The sequence below is a fragment of the Cariama cristata genome, unplaced genomic scaffold, assembly GCF_000690535.1.
Source record: "Cariama cristata isolate BGI_N322 unplaced genomic scaffold, ASM69053v1 scaffold15185, whole genome shotgun sequence".
NCBI classification, from domain to species: domain Eukaryota; kingdom Metazoa; phylum Chordata; class Aves; order Cariamiformes; family Cariamidae; genus Cariama; species Cariama cristata.
The window spans coordinates 59,315-86,369 of record NW_009617124.1 but is presented as its reverse complement, the minus strand read 5'-3'; the positions used below and the strand labels follow the sequence as shown (position 1 = coordinate 86,369).

General features: G+C 40.7%; 1 protein-coding gene across 5 annotated transcripts in view; it reads right to left on the bottom strand.

Moving 5' to 3' along the window:
* Window positions 1-27,055, bottom strand: part of SEMA6A (sema domain, transmembrane domain (TM), and cytoplasmic domain, (semaphorin) 6A) — a 62,046-nt gene that overhangs the window by 24,651 nt on the left and 10,340 nt on the right. For 3 of the 5 annotated variants that reach the window (XM_009700427.1, XM_009700426.1, XM_009700429.1), the window contains exons 5-16: window positions 26,685-26,786; window positions 23,792-23,882; window positions 20,754-20,873; window positions 19,613-19,701; window positions 18,496-18,713; window positions 15,493-15,624; window positions 12,524-12,679; window positions 10,921-11,097; window positions 10,056-10,196; window positions 9,880-9,960; window positions 7,836-7,894; window positions 5,998-6,018 (exon numbers count right to left, since the gene is read on the bottom strand). In XM_009700427.1, the coding sequence (XP_009698729.1) occupies window positions 5,998-6,018; window positions 7,836-7,894; window positions 9,880-9,960; window positions 10,056-10,196; window positions 10,921-11,097; window positions 12,524-12,679; window positions 15,493-15,624; window positions 18,496-18,713; window positions 19,613-19,701; window positions 20,754-20,873; window positions 23,792-23,882; window positions 26,685-26,786 (1,387 nt within the window). Of the gene's footprint in view, window positions 1-5,814; window positions 5,866-5,997; window positions 6,019-7,835; window positions 7,895-9,879; window positions 9,961-10,055; window positions 10,197-10,920; window positions 11,098-12,523; window positions 12,680-15,492; window positions 15,625-18,495; window positions 18,714-19,612; window positions 19,702-20,753; window positions 20,874-23,791; window positions 23,883-26,684; window positions 26,787-27,055 lie in introns of all 5 variants that reach the window. The other 2 variants (XM_009700425.1, XM_009700428.1) reach the window with 1 other exon arrangement.

Below are 27,055 nucleotides of genomic sequence, written 5' to 3'. Positions count from 1 at the left end.
TGCTTTGCAGCAGGACTCAGGGAGCTCTGGGCCTGGTTAATTTGACATGGAGTAACTATATTTCCCTTTACCTACTTTCCTGGAAGAGCCCATCAAAAGAGGGGTTTTTGAAACATGCTCAAACACAAACTAACGAATGGAATTGGATTATTCACAGACAGAATGGCATATAACACTTTCTCTTCAGATAACGCTGGACAAACTGGCAGCAGCCCTCTTTTGTCCTGCCCTCTTTTTAACAGCCCAGTAAATTAATTTTCCTTCCTTAGATGTGAGTCTCCCTTGGAGAGGAGTCCAATCACCAGGCTACAGACTGCCCTAGCAGCGACCCTCTCCCTGCTCCTTCCCTTGATGTTGTTTCACTGCTCAGAAAAATAATTTGAGACTCACTGGGGCAGAGATAGAGCAACACAAGGAGGCCACATTTAAAGCCTCATAGAGAAGGCATAGAGCTGGGCAGGTAGAGAGTGTGCTTCTGTATTTTAAACAGTCACTGGATAAGCTTAAAGCTCTTGGAAGCTGAATCTCAAAAAGGCTGCTTTAAATGGCTTCTAAAGCCATCCAGCCCCAGCTCTCAGAACTGGAGAGAGAGCTGACGAATCTAGGTCCCCAATTCTACTCCAGCAATCAAAAATCTAAATGTTGCCCACCAATGCTCCCAAGCTTTTCAATGCAGCCATATGCTTCGTTTTATCCAGCCTTTTCACCAGCTTCATTGAGTTTAACTACTGATGGAGTCAGCAAAAAAGCTGCAACTTCTATTAAGATGCAGCTATGATTTTTCTGCTGAATATTAGTGGTCTTAGAAGAAGAAAATGTCTGTGCTCCTCTGTATATTTTCAAAGAGCCCTTTTGATTTACTGCACAGGATTATATAAGGTAGCACTTTGGACTGTGTTTTGCACAGGACATGGACACAACTAACTCCTGTAACCAGTACACTTAGCAGGGAAAATTGGTTGAATTCATAGTGTTCTCACCATGAGGCCAACCTTCAGCTACTACAGCTAATCATTAACACAGTTTAGCTCTGGATCTCGGGCTGAAGGCTTATACTGACAAGGGCACTGGATTATTTTTTACCTCTCATGATAGAAAGTGCAGTTTATCCCAGCCATCTTTCTTTAACAGGGCAAATTAGAGGCTGTATTTTGTTGATGATGGGACTTTTAATGTCGCTCAAAGACAAAAGAGAAGCCAAACATTATCCACTTCTAAAAGGTTTCCAAAAGACACAGTATGGCTGGGAGCATTGGTAACACACAGTTAAATGGTTGATGGACTCTGATCCAAACGTGCTGCTTGCTCTGCAGCAGTCCTGCAGCAGGGCTGCTTGTTTCCAAAAGGACAGGTAGAGGTCCAGCAGCTGAAAACACATGCCCTCTTGAAGCAAGAACACACTGCAGTACAAAAGCATTCACCCCTATACCATTTTACGCTTGTCAACTCCTGTGCTCATCCCCAAGAAATAAGAGAAATAAGGGGACAGAGAACAGGCCAGAAAATGGAAATTATGAGATTTCTGTGTCTTCTTTTCCCTAAGGACTAAACTACAGTGCCAGCATTCATAGGGTTCCAGTCTCCAAGTTAATATCCCATTCAGCAGCCACAATAATGTGTACAATATTTGGTCAGCCTACAAATAGTGCTGCACTCAACATAACAAAGCAATTAGTCAGAGCTTGATAAGGAGGTAAAAGAGAAGAAAAACTGGCCAAGCAGCAATCATATTTTATGCCTGTGTTTGATATGCATTTATATGCCCATATCTCTGTTCAGACACTTGCACTTTAGGTTTTCTTAAAGAGTGAATTCTAAAGGAAAAGCCACAAGTATTGTTAAAGAAAAACATTTCTTAATACAGTAATCTAGAGGAAATATATGCCTAAGGGACACATTTTCTAAAAAAAAAAAAAGAGAAAAAAGAAAAAAAAAATATTTCCTGAACCATATGCTGCAAATACATAGAGAACTTCTTCCTAATGGAAAGCTAAGGCTTTGTGAAGATATTAATGTGTACCAGATGGTCATTAGGTACAGAAAGGTTTCATACAAATGCGAGAAATCAGTCTATTCGCACTGTTACTAATGTGTTAGTCTAGTACACACTGAGAAACAATCTTCCACACCTAATCAAGATAAACTTTCTTCCACTTGATTTTGAGGAAGCAGGGCAGGAGCAGATCAGACCTTAATAGCCTGTGCCACTTGTCTTAGAGCTGTATTCTGCAAACACTTACTACTGGGCAGTTGCTGCTCACGTAACCAGTATCTCTGTGTCCTGTAAGTGCCAGAACAGCCAGCCCTGCTGGGTGAATTTCATCTCTGAGCAGTGGCACCACAAATGTATGAGCTAGTTAAGTTTCTCTCATAAACAGAGAAAAAACTGAAATGGCAGGCAACCCAGTCCCGGCCTTCTCACACATATCTGTTATTAAACCTTTACAATGTGCTGTATCGTTTGCAACACACAGTGGGCCTTTTTTCCCCATTACACCATTTTTACCACTCTGACTGTGTAAATAGACTTCACTGCAATTTGAAGAGGCTTTAGCATACCTGAGATGTGGCCAGTATCTCTATGTTAATATCGATTAATACCTAAACATCTAAAAAACCAACTCTGCCTTTGTTTTAAAACAAACGATCTGAAAAACAGCAGACACTGTGCTTTTCAAACTTCTTTGTTTAAAGCAAATATGTAAAAACCAAAATAGACACAGTTCTAAAAAATCTGTTTTAGGTGATTCCATTATTTGCAAAAACTTTTCATTTGGAGTGCTGTAATCAAGTAACAGAAGGAGAGTAAACGCACTTAGTGTCTACAGGCATGGATAATGATTCAGAAGGACTGCACTTCAGTAACTATAGCTCGTTCTGAAGTGCACTTGTAAAATATAAGGAGTTTTTTTCAGGTTTAAAACAAAGACAGGGATTCAATACATATTTGATAGTTGTTCTAATATGCACAAGTCATTAGGATCTCAGAGGTTAAGATGTCTGCACACTATCCTATTAACAGCTATAGCAACCTAATTAGACAATTAGAGGGAAAGGCTAAATCAATACTACAGAGGGAGAAAGGACTATGGCTAGGGGGTAAAATAAGGGCCCAGTTCACTAAGAATTGATGTTTCCAAAGGTAATTGAAGCTGCTTACAATTTTGCAGAGGAATCTAGTCTAATCTGCTTGTTTAAATATGTGGCTCTCGCACTATTTGTGTTTGACCTTCTGCAGCCAGACCTTCAGCCTGCTAGCTTCTCCTTGGGTGTCAAAAGGGATGCACTTGAACAGCCACGTGTGTGGACTTTGCACTCTACTTGTTTACAACCAGTCATGTGAGACTGCACCAGAAAAGGAAGCCCACCTGCCAAATTCAAGAGGAGGCTGATGCCAAAAATACAAACATTAAGGGGCTGGTTCTCCTTTCATTCACGCTGCTACAGACTGGCAGTAAGGCTGTTGAAGTGAGCTGATTTATAGAGAATCAGGCCTCAAGATTTCTTTTGCAACTGGACTTTCAGATGCCTTTGGATATATTTAGCCCACTGGATCCAAAATCACCCTGAGCATTCACTTGGTTGGTATTCTGGTATATCCCAGTGTTCTGTAATCTATTATGAAATACCATTTACTTTCGCATTTAACTGTACTCAATAACATTAAAATGCACCATTTATAAAATTTTCATTTTTTCAAGAAAAAAATGACACAGAGCAGTCACTACAGTAAGCAAACATGAGCATGTTTACTGAGACTGGTTTACTACCTCATGCTGGAATTTTTTCCACTCCTCACGTGGAAGACCAATAGAGGTGACTAGCACATTTCCTTTCATATTTTGCCATGGTAGGTGAAAAGAAAGACTGACTGCAATAATATCAGAATGGGTATTTTAACTAAACCCATAAAAGGAAAAGCTGACTTGCTTAGAGACCACGTTATCAGGATGTACCTGTGGAGGGTCGATGAAATCATCTGTGAAAGACAGGGCATGAATGGGAACAATGTTAATGTTGGGTCAGCATTTCTCCATTGCATGTGGCCATAGGGTCCTACTTTAAGAGCTAGGTTAATTCATGGAGTCTGTCTTTGGGCTTGACATGCCTGGACAGTAAAACAGACTCCCTTTTGTTACCTGTACTCCCTGGAACTGCAGCTTTTTTCACTCTGCTGCTCACCTGAATCACTTCTCTGGTTTCCTGTCATTAAAATACCAGCTTTTGCTGAAGTCCCTACTAATATGGCAGCTGACAGGATCCAGAAACACAGCCCCACAGCTATAACTGTGCAGCCTACGAATACACTTAGAAGCAGGAAACCTAGAACATTTCTAGCACATCAGTACTATGCCCAAGGCAATTTTCTTCATCTTTACATTCAGCAATATAGATTTTATTATTACTGTTCCTTAATTACTGTTCTGTGCGTTGGAAATATAGCAATTTTCAAATGAAAGAAAGTACAAGCTGTATATACAGATGAAACCATGAGTCTTCCATACACTATGAAGTCTCAACTTGTCTTTGATTTTGTACATTCCCTTCACCATTTTTCCTTACCGTACTTTCAGACAAGTTTCACCTGCACATTTTCCTTTTCCTGGTAATAAACAACACAGGGAATTTGATTTTATTTTTACAAATGCTGAACAGCGTTACTGTGCCTCCAGTAATTTATATTCTGCTGTACTGAGATGTCATTAGTTCTGTTTTGTACCTACATATTTTGCAGGCATGAGATGAAGGGATCAATTAAATGTTCATTGCAACCACACACTAACCTACCTCTTGCTACATTCAGCCAAACATGCAGTGAATTTGCCCTAGCTCTGATGAACTGCTAGTCTTGTACAGCTTGAAAGCAACTTCACAAGCAAGCTCTTATCCCACACAGAAATTTGCCATTGACTTCACTGGGAGCAATACCACACATCCTCGTAGCTTGTGGGTAGTTGTCTTTGTTCAGGATGTCTATAAAGAGAAACTATGGCAATGTAAGTCTAGGTTTAAATTCAGAGTGATTATTTATTCTGCAGTAATTCCTCATGAGGACATTTATTCTGCACTCCAAGTACCCATGTAATCCACTGCCAAATACACAGAACAAACTGGTGGAAAGTACTGCAAGCACAGATTAACAGCTGCCTCATGGGAAAATGCTAGTCTAGGCTTGCAGAAATACTCGTCTTCAGCTTAGGTCATTTAATTTGCTATACGAATCCCTTTTTTTTTATAGACCAGGCACTATTCAGGCATTAAGATAATGCAAGCATGAATAATATAAATGATTCACCCTAGAAGTGACAGGAACCTTCAGGAATTGAGGCATAACCCAGTCTCAACTCACATGGATAACAGATTAATTTTCCTTATGAGAGATATTTCTGTAGCCCTTGCTCCTTTCCCTAAGGTATCTGGTTGCTGTAGCAGTTATGATACCAACCTGGAAGACTCAGGAGTGGGATGTGAGCTGCTATCTTTTTTTTTCCTGGGGAACAGATAAGATGCACCACTGTACCCAGGTATTCCTTTGTCTGAGTGTTCAGATGAAGCATGCTCTTAATCATGTCTGCTGGCATGCCATTAAAATAGGCCATATCTGACTTTAATTCAATGGAGACAGTTTTCAGTGAAGACTAGAAAAGAGGGATTGAAAATCAAGAGGTATGACTTAATCCTAGTTGTGATTAGTGAATCAGGCCCTCAAAACCAAGACAAACCAAGTAAAAAGCCTAACAGCTATTTGAGTACAGGAACTACTAGCTAACACAAGGATGTGGGGAGAATTTTTAAAAACACCCGTAAACTGACCATACACCGTGTCGTAAGACATTTCATGATCAGGTGAAGCAGTTGAAATGTCTATGAACAAAATAAATTGGGAAGAAACATTAAATAAAACAAAAGTATGAAAATACTTATAAGTTTAGTAAAAAGTGATTCCTCCAAAATGGATTTGCTGTCAGTAAATAATGAAACTAAGAACTTCCTTACCATTCAGGGCTACGAAGGAATCTGAAAGACAAATAACAGGGGAAAAATCATTATTTCACTCTCGATTTTTCTTTTTAATAGTTTGCTGCTAGCAACCTTTTATGCTTCAGCTGATATTTATATGTATGTGATTAGTACCCTAAGGACCCAGGCAAAACTAATATTCAGACACACCTGAAAACAATGTCTGGCTTTGAAAGTGTTCATGACCAGCCCTGTGCAAGGGACACCAAGTGAGAAGGAAAGTGTCCTCCCTGCCATCACTTTCTTTGCCAGACGAAGTCCTAATCTAATGCAAGGCACTACAAGTGATGCAGTCAGCAACGTGAGTCAATGAGGTGAAAACTCACATGATCCAAGACCACATGAAGCAGTAAGATCAGCTGGGTTAGCAGGGAGTGAAATCTACCCCTGTGCAGTGTCAAGGTTCAGTACATCATTCAAGGCTAAAGAGGGATTTAAGCAGGGTATGGGCTTTGTTGCTCTCTGCACAGGAGCAGATCTTTCTCCATGAGCACAATGTGCTGTTTCTGAATAATTTCCTACCCTTCTTTTATATTTAACATCTCAGGTACACTCCACTCCTGTCTAACCTATTTGTCCAAGGAGAGCAGAACTGGCTAAAAAGGGCAAAGTTGCACCAGCTGGGAACTGACCTAATTTTGGCGCTAACCCATTTTACAGGGAGCACAGGAGGGACTATGTATATACCACCTCCAAAAAACTTAGAGACAGTCTACATAACCCCATCTTAGGGCAGAAGCAGAGGGAGGTGTAGCTGAGATGGGAGGCATGCAGAGACTGAAATCCTTGTAATCCCTCAAGCACAGGGATCACAGTAATAAATGGCTCTTGAACAAAGATGTACAAGGCATGAGAAGGCTCTGGCTTTCTCCAGAGCAGCTGGCCTGCATTGTATCCCACAGCACACTCTAAACCCTCCATTATTTTGCTCTGTCTTCCAAAGGTAATGACTCTTTCACTGTACATTACTTCCTCAGCTTTAGTAGTTTTATTGCATCTACAGGCATCAGTGCAAATTGCACCAAAAAGAATGTGATTCTTGCTTTCATAAGGTTTATAAATAATATTTGGGGCTCAGAATTAAATCAACCTTGGCAAGAACATTTGGAACAAGAGCTGTCCTGATCCTGAAGGCTCAGAAATCAGCATGCAAGGTTTCTTTGCATGCAGTGCAAGCTGTGCACTTTTAAGCACCTCTGTGCAAAACCTAAATGTTTAAAGACTGTGCTTAAGCTTCCAACTCACTCTGTCAGTACCTAAGGTTTACCATTAAAATTTCTTAGGCAGGATCAGTAGCACCTGACCCTTAATACCACTATGTCGTCCAGCCCGTGTGTAAAATCCACTAAGATTCATAACTATGTAGTTGCCACTTCTTGATCCAGATCCAAAGCTGAAGATGTATTTCACTGTCTCCCTGTCCTGCATGGGAATGTAGTCCAAGTCACAGCCAACATCAAGAAACCAAGCCACTTCTATACATCTACATAAACAACTCAGCCACCATGCCTAATAAAGACAATGAACACTCAATTCATTATGTCATTGCTATAATCAATATCCTCTACATCTGAGGTTTTCTCACTACATAACTGCTTTGAAGTCTGGTGTTTGTATAAATCACACCAACTGGGCTACTTTTTTAAATACATTTAAACAACCGTTCCTCTTCTGAACCTGCATCATCAGCCACAGTTGCTGTCCCTGTTGTGGCTTACATTGCTACAAAAGAATGCCTGACAGGTAATGGTGATTTGAGGCATTGAGAAGGATGCTATGACACATGGTAAACAGAGGGTAAAAGCTTTGCTTACTTTGGCAGTCACCCAGGCCATCTGTATTGCCATGTTCTATGTCCTGTTCAAATGCAAGTCTAAATAATAGAAAGAAACAAAATAGTATGAATAACAACAGTCACAGGCACTACCAGAAAGAAATTATCACATGTGCAACTGAAATAAAGCCCCACTGTGAAACTGGCCATTTCTCTGGAACTTCCACACAAAGGGTGAAAAAATTGCAACGTAGACATTCGAGTTATTCATCATTACTTAATGATTTCTTGGCTTCTGATGATGCTTTGTCTTTTTATTATTACTTTCTTTTTTAAATCCACTACATGCCTCATTGTCAAGGGAGGCAAACAGATTTGTAATTTTTAAACCGTTAACTCTACAATATACGATATTATCAGGAGCAATTATGATCCTACCTTAACTTGTCCATAGAGTAGACAAGGTGCACCGATACTTTGATGTAAGAAGGAAGCTAACCTGTGGGGTAGGTGCTGTCCTGGGGGAAGACAACCTGCATTTCAGCAATCATTTATGTACTGCGCTGGATGAGGCTGCAAGGCGTAAGGTCCAGTCCACAGAAGGCATTCCACTGAACTCAACGGGCTCTACTGAAAAATACTCACAGGCTTTTCTAGCTGACGTGCCCAGTTTACGCTCCTAACCTCTGCCTGTGATTTTGGATAACTAGTGAAGCTGTTCTTCCAAATTCCTGTACAGTCAAAGGTGAATGACAAGAACCTTGGAAAACTTCCAACACAAGCCCTTGTCTACATTAGTTAGGATCCTGCCCTTGAGGCATAATTACCCTTGCAGGCACCTCATTCCCAGCTCCATGTTCTTAAAACTCCTGCTCGACTGTCACCTACTCCAGCAGGGCACCTAACATCTCTGCCTCCAGTTGGCTTATTTAGAAGTTCACCGGACATCTTCACAGCTGATCTGGATCCCCTTCCTAAATGCTATGCACTGGACAGAGAGTGACTTGCCTTTCTCACCTCCAGACTGCATGACCGCGAGCTGCACTGCCTCTGTCTCAATGGATCTATTGATAAACACGGGAGCTGCTTTCAAAAGCAAGGTATGGAAGTCCCCTACAAACTGTCATGGAAATGCAAAGACTCAAGCACTTTGGGAACGCTGAAAAAACCCGATACTGACACAGGTGCATTTCAACATTATTCTACCAAATGTGCAGTCAGGAGCAGTCCACACTCTTGTAGTAAAGCACATACAGACAGACATAGCTATAGCATCCCCAGTGGATCAAACAATTTGAATTGAAATAGCAAATTAAGAACAAGACACAAGCACAGGTATGGTAACTCATCCATTATATACTGAAGACCTGTACAGAAGCAGGGTCAAGTGGGGCCAGCTGTGGGGCTGTCAAGGTTATGTGATGTTTATGCTACACTTCCACCACCACCTTGAGGAAGTATAGCTGTACCTAAGGGTGGGCAAGCATGAGATGTGTCAGATGTGGCCAAGAAATGCGAGCTCTGAAGTGAGTCTGCTCCCTGCAAAGAGGCTTTAGTAACCATATTTAAGCAAACCTTCACAGACTTTCATCATAAAATAATTAAATTCTACTGTTAAGCAAGGGGAGATCCAGCACTTCTCTGAATCTGCTTTAAGCTCTTACTGTGCTCTGTGATTCCTCTCAGTAATGCACAGTAAATTAGAAGGACTGGTTTTGTTTTCAGTGGACAAATTGCTTCAGTAATTTAATTTGGATTCTATTGCCTCTTTAATCAGCTGTGATGGCTCCAGTGTGGGCTGGTCCAGACATACTCATCCAGTTCCCTCCTTTCAATAACACGCAGACCTTAGTACAGCTCTTTCATTTTCTTCTTCCTTCTCTTTCAGCAGTTACCAATCAGCTGAGAGTTCACATAAAAAAAATTTGTGAGACATTTCAGAGATGAATGCAAATAAGGTAGAAACAAACACTTCCCGCATTTTTCCTTCCCTAAGAGCCCCATGTTTCAAACAGCTCTGCCCAAGACTGCCCGGCGCCACTGCCAGAGCTTCATGGACTGTTCAACCAAGAGCCCACACTCACTTGGAACCAAGGACCAGCTGTGTGCATGCCCCGCTCTCCTTCACCCATCCGCAGTAGGGGTCTCTGGATGCTATGCAGGCCCTTGAGAAAGAAGAGCACAAGGTGGCATTCATGAGCACTCCTGCCTTCCCCATGCCTGGTGCGCGGGCTGCTGACAGCTGCCCGAAAACACATACTTTTTGCATTTGCCGTGACGCTCGCAACGTCCCAGGGGAACCTTGATGACACAGGTGGAGAAGGCAACATACAGGGCACCGCTGGACTTGTCAAGCTGCATGCCCACGATCCGCTTGTCCTCCATGCTGTCATAGCTGCACCTGATTTGAAAAAAGTGAGGTAAGGTTATAAATGAGTTCTGCTGGGAAACCAGATGGAAACTTAATGATTTGTCAAGCTCATGCCCCCCTGACAAAAAAAAAAAACCTCCACTAAAAAACCCCAAGAAAGGTAGAATTGAACAAACCAAGGAAAAAGAACACACAATAGCCACTAAAAATACTGACAGACATATAAACAAGTATTAAAAATGCATGGGACAGGGGAATAAGAAGTGGAGAGAGGCAGCACATCAGACAAGCTTTCTGAGGGCCCTTCATTTTTTGTGTTTATTCTTCTCCAGCACTCAAAGTAGCTGAAATTTCTGCATGATTATGGCCCACTTCAAAGCTCCCTTAGGCATATTTGAGGAAGGCTGAAATGTGGGAAATTTCCCTTGGAGAGCAGCTTGCTGGTTGTTGAGTTATTTGGACAGGAATCAGTTTTTTTTTATAGGATTAGAAAATTAATCTTCCTTTGTAGAATTTCACTTTTAATTATCCATCAACTGCTGCATAAGATGGGCTATTTTCTACACATACTAAATTAAAAATATCTTATTGCAATGTAGAGAATGATAACCAGACATTCCCTCCCCAAACAATTTAAAATTACTCAAAAAACTTGGCTTCTCTAACCACTTCCCTTTTCGTGGGACAACCTACTCTCCGGGAAATCAGAAGTTCAAAGTCACCCATACATGAGTACACAGAATCAGATACACACTTTTCAGGATTGTAAATGTTCATCTCCTCCAGGAACAAGCTGTCATTTAGGAAACCACTGTTTCCTGTCCGCGCCAAGAACTTCAGGATGATTCCCTTCTCTGATCCCAAGAAAACCACGGTGTAGTTCTGATACGGCCCAGCAGCAGAGTCCACAGCAATTTTGGTTAGGCGGTATCTAGAATAACAATACAGCATTTTGCATCACTTACTTGGGATTCGATTGCTATTTATTTTATCACTTTTTCCACTTCAGATAACTGTGTCGTAGCCTTCTAGCAACCATAACATATTTAAACACTTTGCCTAGCTGAATAACCCTATAAGTCAACACAGACTGTACCAGTTTGGCTCCCCAAATGGTGGGGAATTTCCGTGTGTTTGTCTGCACATCCATATGTCCAATAGCTGGCAGAAATAGTGTTTGCAGAAAGCTGAAGGGGTGCTAAGAGTTTGAGGCCATTTAGGAATTATCGTTCCAATCAAAAGCAAAGTACTAGCCTGGTGACTTCTTCAGGCAGGGAAAGAAAATCAGCACAGTGAAATTATTCTTAGTTTCAAGCTCTGTTACATTAAAAGCATCAGTAATTATAACTGATCTACATTCAACCTTTTTGGCAGGAAAAGCTGTGCCAGTGCAACAGTAAGACACTAAACACCATTTTACCTCCCTAGAAATAATCACACAACTGCCACTAAGCAAGTTCAGTGCTGAGATGATATCCAATCTTGGGATGACACAATTCACTGAAAACCAGTATTGATTTGGTACCAGTTACCTGGTACTGGTGATCAAAGGAAAGTGCTCTGGAGAGCTTGCTGCTCTCATCTTTGGTTGGAGGTACAGAACCTGACATAAAAACCTGACAGAAGGTACATTACTAAAAGTTAGACCCTTCGAGAGCTACACACTGCCTAGCACAAAACTCTGCCCTTGTACGGAGGAAGAGAGGAAATTATGGCAAAAGTTAGTCACATTATTCTGGTCACAACTGGAGGGTACATAGGCAGTATAGTAAACACAGCAGAGAGTGGGAATGTATTTTGATAGGGAGGGGATGGTGTATTTGAGGCTTGCTGATTTATGAGTCTTTGTTCAAATCTCTTCATTATTATTTTTCTCCTGTTGCCATAGAAAGGATACAGATTATGTGATTACTTCTGCCTGTACAATTCTATAAACATTAAAACATACCAGTACATAACCCGATAGACATCTTCATATCCTGTGAACATATCCTGGCAGACATGTTTGTATCCTGTGTACATATCCCTGGGCTGTCTGCTGATCCTTGCCCAAAGTCTTCTACAGAGCTGTCTCAAACACTGACCCATAAGTCAACAGGCGGGTCAACCTAGCCTGCACGGCATTTCCTCCAAGATCCGGTTTCAGCACAGTGTGGTTGGAAAGGACTGAGGTTTTTTCCTATCTTGAAAGCTGCTCAAGGAGTTCTGCGGCATCTGCTCAGTGCTGCCATCATTCCTGGCTGGATTCATGCCCAGCACACCACGGATGTTTACAGAGTTTGAGAGTATTCTGAGTAAGACTATTAGCACAACTTGACAGCTCTGATGAGGACAAGAGTCCTCTTGGAGGTACGTACCTGACCATCGTTCTCAGGAACCAGGGTCGATTGACAATGGAAGGTACAGCTTCGTCCATCAGTGGATGTGTTTTGATGAAGTTCAGAGTATCATCTGGGAACTCGTTAGAGGTTGCATATTTTTCTAATGATGTAGAACCAGCACAGTAACCAGGCCTAAATAAAACAACAGGGTACAGTCAGAACACTTATTTGATGCCTAGTGCAAATTTCTTTTTGTAATGAGGCCCTCAGTGGAATCTGATGTGCATTACAAGGGTTTAAATGGAGGATTGAGAAATCTGGTGGACTTCTTCAGCCCCTCGGGGAAGCCTAAAATCCTGCTTTGTCCTCCACTCAAAAGGACTTAACATGTCACCTAAAAGGACAAAGACATTTCTTCAACAGGAGTGTGACACACACAGTTTGTAGTTCATCCACTCACATGGAACCTAATCACTGCATGTGTGCATTCGGCTTGATGCTGCCCACTGGCACAGGTGCTTTCTGATTTGTAACTTGCCTAGTTGACTGCTCTTTTCCTGGAATAAAAGCAGTCCCTAGCATACAGAAGTAAGTTGATGTACTGCTGCTTCCAGTCCTGTCTGGTAGAAAGTGGACTATTGTAGAAGACAACCCAGCGAGCATCCATGTAAACACTGGTTTCATCCTTCTTTCAATGTGGATGAGACGATTTAAATATGGTAGCACATTGAGGACGTTCGCTAAAATGTTACGTAATTATTCTTTGACAACTTAAATGCAAATCTGCTCACCCTATTCCTAAAATCTACCCTGCTTCTCAGAGGTAACTTAACCATCCCGCCTGGACAGGTCATCTCTACACAGGAAGCAGCAAAATGCTTTGCCTGTTACTCATATTTTGTGGGTTATTTTCTCCAACAAAAGATCCATTTGATCCCATTTCCTAGAGCGTTGTTGTTCGTTGAGCCTTTGAGCCATTGTGAGATGGGAAGATGAAAGATGGACCACCCACTCATGAACATGCTGCACTGTCCAATTGTCACTTGCTCTGATTCAGGTAGAGCCACTGACGTCAACGGAGTAATGCCTACTTGAACAAAACATAGCACTGGTCCTATCATATCTGTTGGTCAGATTTAGATAAACATTCAAACCTTAGGTAACTAAATGTTATGGAGGAAGGTAGCACAGGAGTGGAGTGGACTAGCTGGGTCAATGAGTCTGGTCTCACACAGCTGCACAATGAATGCCACATGCAGAGACTGTGTGTTCTGCCTCTTTGTATCCAAAATATTTTGGTTGTCTTGTAACTGCATATAGAATTAGCAATAGAGGGAGAGAACAAGCAACCAAGAGCATCATCAGTCAGTTAGGTCCTTGCAAGGGCACTGATTCATGAGGTGACATTCCCAGAGAACTCTAGGGAGCAGCCTATGCCTTCTGGCACTGTGGTGCCTAGGTTTCTGTATATCTAATCTGGAGGCCTATTTCCTCCTAAATCCTAATCACATGATTAGATTAATCCTGTTTTAATCTCAAAACTGGTTTAATTGAGTAAACATAAAACCAAATAAATCCTCCTGTGCATCTTGGCCAAAAAGGGAAGTGAGGCCGCTGAGAGGCTTTGGTATGTTTCTGAGAAATGTTAGGATCAATAGGAGCACTACTGTTTCTGCACCACACTGAGATATCCGAATAAAAACAACCTTATTTCAAAGGCATCTTCTGCCTCTCATGCATTTCAACATGAGTTAGAAGCAACTATTATTTCTATTAAGCAGATTGATGGTCAAATGTTACATGAAACAGCATTCACCAATTCACTTTGAGTTATCTCCTGCTGGCTTAGAAGAAGCAGTATTATCCTGTCGTCATCATAACTGTTAGCCTGCTATTGGCTCATCCCACAAACTCATAATGCAACTTTCTCTTCTTCCTTCCCACTGAATGAGAAGATTTCTCTTTCTCCTTTCCCATTTCAATGCCAATACTCTCTAAGTTCCAAACAACCAACCTTGGAGCCCTCGTGCAGCCTTGCACTACCAAGGCAGCCCATCATGTCAACGAGTTGTTGAAACACTGCAAAAAGGAGAAGTAAATCCAGCAACAATGCTAGCAGGTGCCTTATTAAGGCTCAGACTGAAAACAGACACAGAATTTAGCAGATTTTCCATTCACCTCCAGGCTCTTCTCTTGAGTGACAACTTCAGAATAAAGTCAGCATAAGAACACTACACTCTCCACTTCTAAAACATGATGGGCCAAATTTGGATTTAGGCAGAAGCTCAGTTGCCACCACAGAGCTTCAACTGTGTTTTCCTTTGAAATTATGTAAGATATCACAAGCAATGTAAAACATACATTAAAGTGGTAGAGCTTGACTGAGACAAATGAATTTGCTTTATCTACATTCATATCATATTCTCAGAGCAAAATGCCACTGGTGTAAACGAGTTAACAAGTGGCTGTCAACAGCAACTTGTACAAAATGGGTGCTTGTAGGACACACAAAAAGAGTGTAGTAGAGGAGCCACATGCAAACAGGAGGGAAGTGAAAGCAGGAAAAACAACTCATAGGAGGAATGAAGTAAACTGAATCTCCATGTTGATGGATTGCTCTTTTTTTCTCCCTATGATGCATCTTCTGTACCACATAAATTGCATGTTAACCACAAAACAGCAAACCACAGAACTGGTGCAGGCTTTGTAATGAGTTCTATCCATTACTGAACGAATTTGCAACAGGTGTGTAACACATCACTATTAAGTGATAGATTATTCTGACCAAGTGCATCTGACGCTGGTCTGATTTATGGTACACAAATCTTGTTTCAGTGGAAAAATTCTCACTTGTATACCTTAGATTCAAATGCAACCCAGCTTCTATTTTACTGTTAACAACATGTATCTTCAATTGTATCTGCACCTTACAAGGCTGTTCAAATTACCAAACCCCTCTGTTCTGCATGCAGGAACAGAACAATATCACTATACATGAAACATACCTGGGCTTGGGCACTCGTTCATCAGGAACTGGTGTCCATGTCGAGTCTGGAGACTTTTGTTCTTTGAATCTCCCAGTAAATACATTGGCAATGTCAAGCATGTCATAGGCACAGACTGCAGAACCAGGGATGCTGCAAAGTGACATTTCCCAGAAATTGTTACTCATTCTGCAGTTATGCATAAAATCTTGAGCGAAAAACATGCTGTATAGAAGTCTTCCTGTCAGAGGCTACACAATCCTGAACTCTGTAACCTCCGAGAATTGACAGGAAAAGCCAGCCCCATGGAAAAGCCTGAAATATACCAATCAGTAGACAGCTCCTGCCAGCACAATTTGTGTCAAAGCTTCTATAGAAAGAAGTAATTGCAATAATCTTGAAGAAAGGAAAGAATCTGGGAAACTGGGTACCACTGGCAATGCATGAGGAGTAATAGCCAGTCTCATTCAGAGCCCATTATTTGGAAAATAAAGTTCTTGTAAGTCACATCTCTCTGTACTAATTCTCACAGTCCCTGTCATGCCTCAAAAATACACTGCAGACAGTTCAGAAGTTAGTGCTGATCAAACTGGAAGCATGCTGCAATGTGCCATTGACTGGGCATTTACACGTTATTACTCCATTGTCCCACAACCTGATCTCCACCAAGTTTTCCCAAGAGAAACGAGTTGACTATGCTCAGGAATTTGCTTAATTCAATGAGGTGTTAAGAGCTTACAGAAGCAAATTAGATTTTATTTTTAGATCATGAAGTTGTAAATTTCAACTTTTTGATTATTTGCATGCAACTGCACGATAGCATTGTCTAAACATAATTACACCCTTACCTACATACTTTCTGAAAGGCTTAGGGGTTTCCCATGGTCCATCATTTGGAAGCATGAATTATTCATTTATCTGCCTTTCATTTTTTACACATGAACTACTGTATTCGTGTCTGACTTTCACCACTCGATTTTATCAGGTAAATAGCATGAACCCAGCTGGCTGAGGCTTTCAATCCTGCTTTTAGCTAGTGGGTTATTATACACCCAAGCAAAAATGTAGGAACTGTAATACTGTTACAGAGAATAAAATTAAACTTACAAAGGTATATAAATTGACAGGAAAATAATTGTTTGAATATTAAAAGGTTTAAAAATGCTTATTACTGAAGGAAACAAGAAGTAGGGAGACAGTATTAGTCTTACTTTGATCTCTGCAGACTGTGTTTTTGTATGGAAGGAAACTTCAAAGCTCTATATTAATGTGATACTACACAGCAAGAATTTTAAATGGAGGCAGCCACACGTCTGTTGATGTAAGAGCTGGTCAAGAATGTATTTGGCCACACACCCCACCTCACCCTAAAAGACATCTCAAGACCCACTCCAGCTATAAGATTTTGCATGTTGCTGAATTAAGTCCTAAAGAGAAAAACCACACTAAAATCTTGAGGCGTGCTATACAGAACTAAAAGTGCTGAGAACTGTGCTCAACACATAACTACACAGTGATGGAGGCATCACTGTGGTGAGAAGACTGCAACAGTTTTTACTCTCGAGGATGGCAGTTTGCAGGTCCACACTGTGATAAAGCCAAAAGGATGGAGTGCTGTGGGTCACAGCCAAGCCATCTCCCAACCACTGGACTACAACCCATCACTGGCTGCTGCCCTGTGCAACCTCAGGTGAGACTGGGGAATCTCTTCCAGCTCACTCTAGGGGGAAGCTTTGGTCCAGAGATTGAAGACACTTGTTGCAGCTTTTCCTCAGTGGAGAAGGAGATAGATGCGTCCATGTCAGAGGCAGGTCTGCTAACGAGGTGTTTCCAATCCTATGGGCCTTCCTGTCATCTTCAATGTCTGGCAAAAAACGGGGTCTATAAAATAGTACCTTGATTTTAACACCAAGTACTTAGATTTTAAAATGTAGAGTTTAAGGAAGAGTATTATTCATGACACACTACACGAAATATTAGCAGAGTGGGAGGACAATCTCAATTTTAAAATAATCTCAAGATACAATCTATTTTCTGATGCTGGATCTCTGTTTGTTCACTTGTTTTTATTAAGCCAGTTTGTATAAAAATAGATCATCTTAATTTAAGTCTGTATTCCCTATTGGTGGCATAATTATTCCATTGCAGTTCCTATCATTTTGATGTTAAAAGCACCGATTATACATCACAGATCTGGGCTCACTCTCATTTGAAGTCAGTTCTGTGCATGACCTCACCGAGGTCAGGCTTTGACAAGAGGTGGCAAGTGTACAGCAAAACCAGATGAATTTCAGCCATAAAATTCCCCTTTCATCTCAAATGTTACTCTGTGAAACAGCAATATATTTTTTAATTAGAATGCTACTATTTTTTTAACTTCTCTGGGAGACCTCAATGATTAGACACAGTTACTCTTCTAATAACTTCTGCAGAAATATCTTATGATGTGTAACGGTAATAAATTCTTTGCAGATGAAAGGATGCTTTCGGAAAACCACATGAACAATGAAATACACATGTTCTGGGGACCCTCCTCCCCAACCAGCAGGAGAGTTTAGGGTCTTGGCTCTCCCAGGAGAAAATGCAAGAGTCAATAGGGATCCATGAAATAAACAGGAGTACTAACGTGGTTCTTGGGGGTTTAGATGCAAACAAGACAGATATAGTCCTTTCTCTGTGAGAAAAAAAAAATCGTATTTTTTCATTGGAATAACATTCTGCAAGTTACACGCTGCAAAACTTCTTGGTGGCCAGTCTGAATTATTCCCACATAAAAAAAAGTACATCCAAGAAACGTGTCCAGATGGTAAATGGCTGACAGCTGCTCTAAATTATCAGATATAAAATGCAGTAAGCAATACCAGGGTATCTTAAAATGAAACACAAACTATCGGTAAGTGCTTGGTACATAATAATTACATTGTATGTGCAATCACTTCTTGTACCTTCATAAAGTAAAAAGAAACTGCAGTGAAAAGCAAAACAGAAAGGAAACAGAAGGTAAAAGGTTATTGCGCCTATTACCTATTATATGGAGTGGAGAAGGTTGCTAAAACAACATCTCGGCCATTGAAATGGATAACATCTGTAACTGCCTGCAGTATGTTAAAGTAGAAGTGTGAATCGCCAGGAACTGAGCAGTTCAAACGAGCCTTGAGAAAGGAAGTCCACTGTTTTTCCAGCACTCTCTGAGATCCTCCCATGTCATTTTTACAAACCTGAGCCACTCTTGGGAAAACGACCTGGAAGGAGTAGAGCAAAAATAAGGGAAAAAATGAAATGATTGTTTGAACTAAAAGACGTTTTTTGAACTCTGTTTTTAAAACATTTGGAATAACACAGCAAGGTACCAAATTTAATCCCACGTTTCATAATCTGTGACAAATTAGAAACAGAATAAAATTCAGCTCTGGAACAGTGTGCTATAAAAGATAAGGCTATGGCATTTACTATACAGCCATAAATCCTTCAGGAGATCTGTTCTCAACCCATATAAAACTCATTTCCATACAGAGTGCTTAGCTTTCTATTTCCCCAAACAAAAGCACATTTTATATTCACAATCCCTGCAACCCACGCTGCCTGCTCTGATTCCTGTGTTTTCAGCACTTAAAAACTATGCAAATCTTGCTGGGCTTTTATTCCTGCCCTCCACCTTTGTGACCTTGGTCAGCTTTTCTGACTGCTTAGTCAGAAAGCTATTGTGAAATTAGCGAAAATGCAGAAAGTGTTTAATTATTCTTTGCAGAATGGCAGAGCACGAAATTCCTGCCTCTGTTTACTCATCACTCCAGATTTCTTAAAGAAAAATATCTCCCTGCTTTGAATCCATTTTTAACAATTACCTGCTACACTGAACTAACTACATTTGCCTTGTGCTTTTTATGATTTGAGAAAAGAGATTCCAGCATACACCTTCACTGTAAGAAACCACCCTGTTTCCTTTCAAGACAGTGTAATGTTTCGCTCCAACCAACCTTTTGGCTCGAGCGATACGAATCTTCTCAAAATGATGACCTTGTCATCATGATTTATAGTTCTCATTTCAAGGTCATGCCTAACAGCATTGGTCCAAGAATAGCATATGTTTTCCTCCTCCTGAATCTGACAAAGTCATTCAAGGCAATCTTTTTGCCCTTACCTTTCCCATGCTGTTGTACTCCACTGCTATTTCCCGGAAGAAGAAGTAAATGTAATTGCCATAGTCCACTGCCTGGACAAAGTACGGTTCTAGAAGAAAAGCCAAGACATCCTATTTAGGCACCATGTACAGCATGTAGCACTCAAAGAGAAGCCAAATACATTCACACTAAACGTCCAAAGGTGAAATGCCTACATTAGGCAAACTTGCTCAGTTTTCAGAACTAGCAACATCACCACCGCAGAAGAATCACTGTCTGGGGACAGGACACCTGGGGACAAGTCTGTGCAAGATCACTGCAAGGTAGTAAAGTGTTTGCCGCTAACATGCCTGCCTTGTGTGGAGTGCGAGGAAAGGTACAGAGGCAATATATAATGGTATGCCTGAGGGGTGCAAGCAGTGCCCTTTATGGCACGCAGGCTGTATATGGAGGGAGTAACAAACCATGGAACTGTTTCTGCCCACACATGTCTGTAGCAGCAAGCAAAGTGGGACAGCTGAAGTTGACATCTGGCAAAACATTTCTGCAGAAAAAGACTTGAAACTATGACTTTGCTCACTGTTAAAATCACTCCAAATGCTAACTATTCATAACACCTTCGTGAAGCTAAACAGCACCGTTCTTAACAATGATGCCATTTACAGCACAGAAATTGCTTAATTCAATGGCAGCTGTACAGTCCCTAAGAACCATAAAAGAAAGGCTTTGTGCAATATTCTCATAACTTTATTTTCATTGATGAATCTTAACGTTAGAGGACAAACCCTCTATACTTCATGAAGCCTTGACTGTTACCTAATACAGTCCTGGGGCAGGAATATTTTTAAACACAGCCCAAGCACACCAAGACCTGCAAGTTCTAACCTTTATATCCAACAGCTGTAAACTGATGGATTTCAGCTCAGAAAGCTTGCTGGAATATATATTCTGATCTACCATGCTCGTAGTTTCTGTCAGGCCCACTAACTTGGGGTCAGGAGAAGAGGCAAAGAGATAAACAGATCAGTGTAAGTAAGAGATGTAATTTAGTTCCTTCTTTCTGCCAGAAAGCACTGGTGAAATGAAATGACAGAGAGGTCTGTCAGGAATCCAAGACTCTCATCAGAGATGCTGCTTTTCTCGTTTTGTTTGTTTATCTACCTTTCAACCACTTTGAGTCATGTTTAACTGTCCGCAGAGTTGGGCTGTCTCCAAGGCTCCGGTATATGACTGCATCTATTGCAAGGAAGTCGGTCACTGTGGCGGAGTACAGCTTTCCCTCTGGGGAGGAAGGAAAGAAGAAACAAGAGGGGAGGAGCATTAGAAATAATGTAATTGCTTTCTCTCATCAGTCAAGTGAGATGGGGCAAACAAAATCATCACAATCCTGAACACTGAAGGGAAAAAATCCAGCTAGGTAAATGGGACTGAGCACTGGACAAGCAAGTCACTACTTTTCAAAACGGTCATTTCAGAGGGATGCTGTGGGAGAAGAAATCTCATGGTGTCGTTCTTCTCTAGTTTAGGTAAGTCATACTGAACTATCCTTTCCATTTTCCCTGCACATGCCTCTGGTTCAATGCTCATAAATTCTGCCTACGTATGTGAGCAAAATAAATATGGGGAAGCCACAAAAGAACTGTTAGTTTTAACTGGGAGAGCAAACTAGACAGGTCTTAGGGACCGTCTGCTAATTGACACTTATGCAAATTTCTCCCTTTGAGAGCACTTCTCCTCTGCCAAAGATCACTAGCAAAAAATTAAATAGTGTGCAGGGCGCCCAGGCAAAACAGGGATGCAAAGAGATGGAGGAGGATTGCATATCTATGTTTCTTTTAGGCATTTCCCGCATGAATTATGTATTCTTATCTCTTCAAGAACTGGAGGACAAGCAATAAGAGTGAGTCTACAAAATGGCACCCCAAGGACAACCAAAAGATGCAAAACTATCAGGAGGTAAAACCATAAGCTCCAATAACATTTTTAAATCATATTTGTTGTTAATCTGTTTGTGGACCATGGTAACTGTACAGGGTTATTTCCACGTGCGAGGCAGATCTTGGAACATCATGTCTGGTAGGAGCACAAGCATCGTGGCAGGAGGACAGCAACTTGAGTTTCTGCTGTGTCCACGTAAAGGTCAGAATGGCCTACATCTCCTTTAACATAGACTATGTTGGATGCTGGGCCTTGAAGGCACCAGCACTGAGGACATAATGAGGACAAAGCAGAGAGGCTTCTATTAGTCAAGCTCTCCTCATTGCATTTACAGACAATGTTTAATTTCAGCTCAAGATTTAAAAATCAGACTGTTTTTTATTAGTAAGACTTTAGTCTTTGTTCTGAGCCCCACAATTCCCATCATTATTCGACTATTTTTTTTTTCTTAGCAAAACCAGAAAAAAACCCACAAAAAAAGCATATACTAAAACCAATTTTAAAATAGAATAAAAAGCTGAATTGTTTCGATATGGATGTCTGAACTCATGTTAATACAATCACACATTTATTTTCTTTCCTGTCAAGTTCCTGAAGACCATGTGACCAATTACAATTCACACATATAAGCTGTAATAGATACAGCCTGCAAGAAGAGTCATTTTCATGTAAGTGCACCCAACAGACTCAGATGAGCTGGATTAGTGCCCTAAACTGCTCTGAAACTGCTTTTCACTGCACTCTGAAAAGTTATCATGGGTATCAATATGCATGGCATATAAAACAGTGATTTTCTGAAGCTCGCAGATTTACAAGGTATATTCTACAATAATTTATTTGAACAATATCAAATTTATTCTGAATCATCGCAAAAGAATATGATAATTTCTATAAATATTCTTTTTATTTTCAAATAATGCTAGGACTTCTTCAGTGACAGAGTGGGAGTCATCTTACCAAACTTCAGCTGCATGCAAGGTAAATGTTTACATTAAGCTGGTCATAAATGTTTTCTTGGCCAGTATAGTGAGAAAAGCCCCTCTGAAAGGTCATTTAGACTGCTCTAAGGATAGGGAATCTGAGACACATGGGATAAATCTTTTTCTGAAGGTGTCTCTCTCTTTCCATGGTTTATGAATTACCTGCTACAATCACAGAATTTCTACTTTATGTTCTTTTGACTGTAATTAAGAAATGACATACTACCACCATCATCATCATTATTTTTGAAACAAAAGGACCCATTTATCTACACTATAAAGATTAAAAAAATTGCAACCTGCTATAAAATCTCTTCTTTGTGAGGCAGATGATGCCACCTCAAACACAATAGTGCTTAATACAGCTCTTTGGCCACAGACTCAGCTAGCTAAGAGCGGTTTTAGTTGCACACTTAAATCTTCAGAGGAATAGCTAAAGTATTTCCACATGAGCACCCAGGCTCTGCTTTCTAGCATCACACCTGCTGAAAAGGACTGACGTTATCACGGGCAATTTCTTTATTATCTTTACCATCTATTTTACAGCCAAATCTAAGAAAACATCAGCAGGGTTCACACTAAGAGAAGTTCAATAAAGAAACAATTTAATCAGGAATTCATGAAGAGAGATACAAAAATACCACACAATTAACAGCCCAAATTAACCCCATTAATAAGCACTCACTTTTTTAAACTATTGTAGTAGAAATCAGAGTTAACTGTATTCTGCTGCATGCAGCATAAATCATTATTAACCACCACACTTCTCTCCTTTGTCTACAACAGCTGGTAACACCACAGTGAGATGTTTTCTGCTTTAAAATAAAATCACCTTCCCTTTCCTTTTAGATCTAGAAAAGGGCACATTACAGCATGTCCCCTAACTTCCTTTTATTATGAAGGTAAACTTAAGCTTAGAGTTGTTAAAGAGCATATCCTGCCCACTCCTCATTAAAGTTCACACAAGCCTTGACTTTCACAGAAGCTGGATGCAGCCAGAAATGGTGCTTCACACTGGCCCGGCACCATATTATCACAAATCACAAATACTGAAATGTTGAACCGGAAACTGAGGCTTCAAGCAATGTTTATGATAGTGAAGTTAATCCCAGAGAAGGGAAGGCTTCTGTGCTAGTGATTTCCTTATGCTCCCTATTTTTAGTCATTATTCACTCCCTTTGCCACTTTTAAGATACTGGTATTCTGGACTCAAGAGATACAGGGCTATGGCAAGCCTAAGCTGCAAGACAGAAAGCAAAAAGTTTCTCTCTTTTACTTTACCTGCAAACAACGCAACGTTGGCATGCTTTGCATCATAGGGGCACCTGGCCATTCCACTGAATTCATCTCCCAGGAACTCCAGTGTGTCCATCTGAAAAATGAAAGGGAGCTCCTCAGATAGTGAAACAAAACTTCTCACCCAGGATGAGGCTTATGATAGTGTTTCTTCTTTTCTGGGCAGGGAGGAAGGTCCTTCCTCTAACTGTGCTCCTGACTGTGAATTAAAAACCTGAAAAAAATCACTGTGTTAAATAAAATCAGTCTGAGAGAAAGTGTGTCCAATTCAGGCATTCTTTTGAACCTAATCACTCTTACCCTGACACATTTTACAAAAGTCTTCAGTCTATATTTTATCTGTACACAAGCTTCCTGTTGAACTGTAGCAGGCTATGTGGTCTGTGGTTCTGGCAAGGATTCAAAATTTATCCTCAACAGTGATCCAACAGAAGCGCTCTTACACACAGAAAAGACTGCAAGCCACAGCAGTCAGAAGCAACACTAGGCCAATTATGTGTATGTGCATTTTTCTTCCCAAAGTCCGGAGATCCTTCTGCTCCAGTCTCAACAGTGGTGCTGTCTTCCTTGATTTGCATACTTAGAAGGATGCTCTTCAAGTCTTACTGCATCAGTTGAGTCTGTGTCACAGAGAAATCCTCTTACCATCAGGCAAGAATTAATCTGTGCAGGACTTGTAAAATCTGAGGCTTAAGTGTAACTCCTGGGAAATAAATTCACCCTAGGCACCGATAATGATACAAATACACAGATCAACTTTACGTTAAGTTCAAGAGGGTTTCGTGTGCTACAGGGGAAAGGTACAGCTCTTACTTCTTTAAGATTCTTATACGACCATATTTTAGGAAAAAGAATCTTTCTAGCATATTCAAGTAACTTGAGCAGCTCATACTGTATAAACCACATACAGTACAGATTCACAGACCATGAAAAATAACCCACCCGGCATCATCAACTACTCCAATCAACTTTTAGCTTATACGTTACAGCACTGAAGTGCTCCAGTGGATGACTTGTCATTATTTGTTTTCTGTCACGTATACTTCTTGTCAAAATCCACTCTGAAGGGAATTAGTAGTGATTACTCAAGGGCTGAAAAGCATTTCACGTGATACTGAGAGGAAGAAAGTTACACTCCTGAGCAACTTGCCCGGCACCAAGCCTCACATCCCAGGCTCATCCACACTTCCATTGGCAGGGTGGATGGACAGCCCTGATTTCTGTTTGGCACATCTTTAGTGCTCTCTCTATATAAGGCAGAAATACATGGAGGAAAAGCCAGGGTAGGTGTTGGAGAGACCTTCTGTTGACTCCTAGTGGTATCACTATCCAGCCCCCGCAGCTCAGCAACAGGTGAGACAGTCTGCAGAGGCCATACATCACAGGGAATGAAACATCTGCAGTAAGGGTAAGGAGAGCCATATACATCCCTCACATCAGGATGCCAAGGAAATCTGTATTTGTGTCAAAAGACAGCTTGCTAGCAAGGGGACTGATTGAGATTTGTTAGCTGCATTAATGGCATTGAGAGCTAAAAAATGACAAACTGTGCTGGAAGACTAAATACAGCACTGAGACCAAGAAGCTTCGTTGCAGCTAGGAACAGGATGCAAGGAAAGGAAGAAAAGAAGAAATTACTATTAGCATAGCAGCTACCTGTACCAAACAGTTACCATAATGCAGGCTTGTATTTTTATTCAAATTTGATTCTTCCTCCACAGACTGAAAGAAAAGACTACCCTGAATGTCTCTCCTCTGTTTCCTAGACTATAGCCATCACAGTGGCTAAACAACATAAAGGAGATTGCAGAAAAAGCAAGGAAGAGCAGCAGTCACAGTGAGTATCACTAAGGAAGTCGTTTTCCTCGATGTTAATGTCTTTACTCTGTTTTTTACAATAACTTTGAACCAAATGAAATGAATCAGAATTGTGCTGTGACTTTATCAGAAGCAGCATTAGCAAAGCTGAATTTTCTTTTTCCTAAAGAAGGATGAGAAATGATCTGTGGGACATAGCTGTACTTGGAAAAGCAGAGTCTGGATATCAAGGGCCTAAGTAAACTCATTTCAAAGCTACTCCAGAAACATCCACTGTTGGGGGTTATATCAGATTATACTGACGCAAGCCTGAGAAAATAGGAAATATTTGAAAAAAATGGGTCCTGTTAAAATGCAGATAACGGGGACACACTATGTCAAAGGAGGAAGAAATTGGGATCAAGGAGTTAATGTCAAGTATCCATGGATCAGCAAAATTTTCTACACTGCTCTAGATAATGTTCTGGCTTTGCAGATCCTCACCTAGTGAGGAATACATCACCCTCCTGCTGTACCTTTCCCTGTGGAGATCTGCTGTCAATCACTTTTACAGCACACAATGCCATAGGATCTCCACAGCTTCCATATCTGCTGGGTCCTCAACACTAATCCTCTCGGGTTTTGCTGTGCTAAGCCTTCAAAGCATCTTGAGAACTGGCTTTGGAATTGAGAACAGTACAATAGAGACATTTAAAAGATGCTAACCCAGAGGTAACCCTCAGCATCAGCCTATGACTTGATGTGGGTGTCAGTGACAAGCTGAGGAACTTTTTGAGGAGTGACCACATCCCCAAGCACGATCTGAAGGACTCTGCACCTATGGAGGGCAATGGAAAGTGGCAATAAACTCTTGATGTGCAGGAGTTGCAAAGAAGCAGGTAATCAATCCGAGCAATCCTCAGGAATCCAATCAACATTGAGCTCTGCAGCACTGAAACAAGTCAGGATATACAGAATTGAATGATACAGTGTTGAATGACAATCCCATGCTGTGCCATAGTCACAATAAACCCAATAGAACGACAAGACATAAATGAAAACCCACAATCAGATCACATACCTTATAGTTCCTGCAAGAAGGGTTGAATGCATTTGTTCCACAGATAAACAGTGTATCCTCATTTCTTTTTAGGAGAACCTTAATAAAATTATGACATTCATCCTGAAGAAAAATAATAAAAAGTATTTCAACTACTGCATTTTGGGTGTCTGGTTTTATTTTTATGCCATGATATTTCACTGTCAGGTCTAAAATGAAATTGGCTGGTAGCCACTGTGATATCCTGGGCTCTATTTCAACTATGTTTAACTGACAATGAGCAAGACGCAACTGATTTATATTCCAGCAGTTTAAAAATGATTACAAAGAACTGAGAATATGATATTCATATTATAGCTCAGATTTTGCTATTGTTCACATAGGTGAATTTT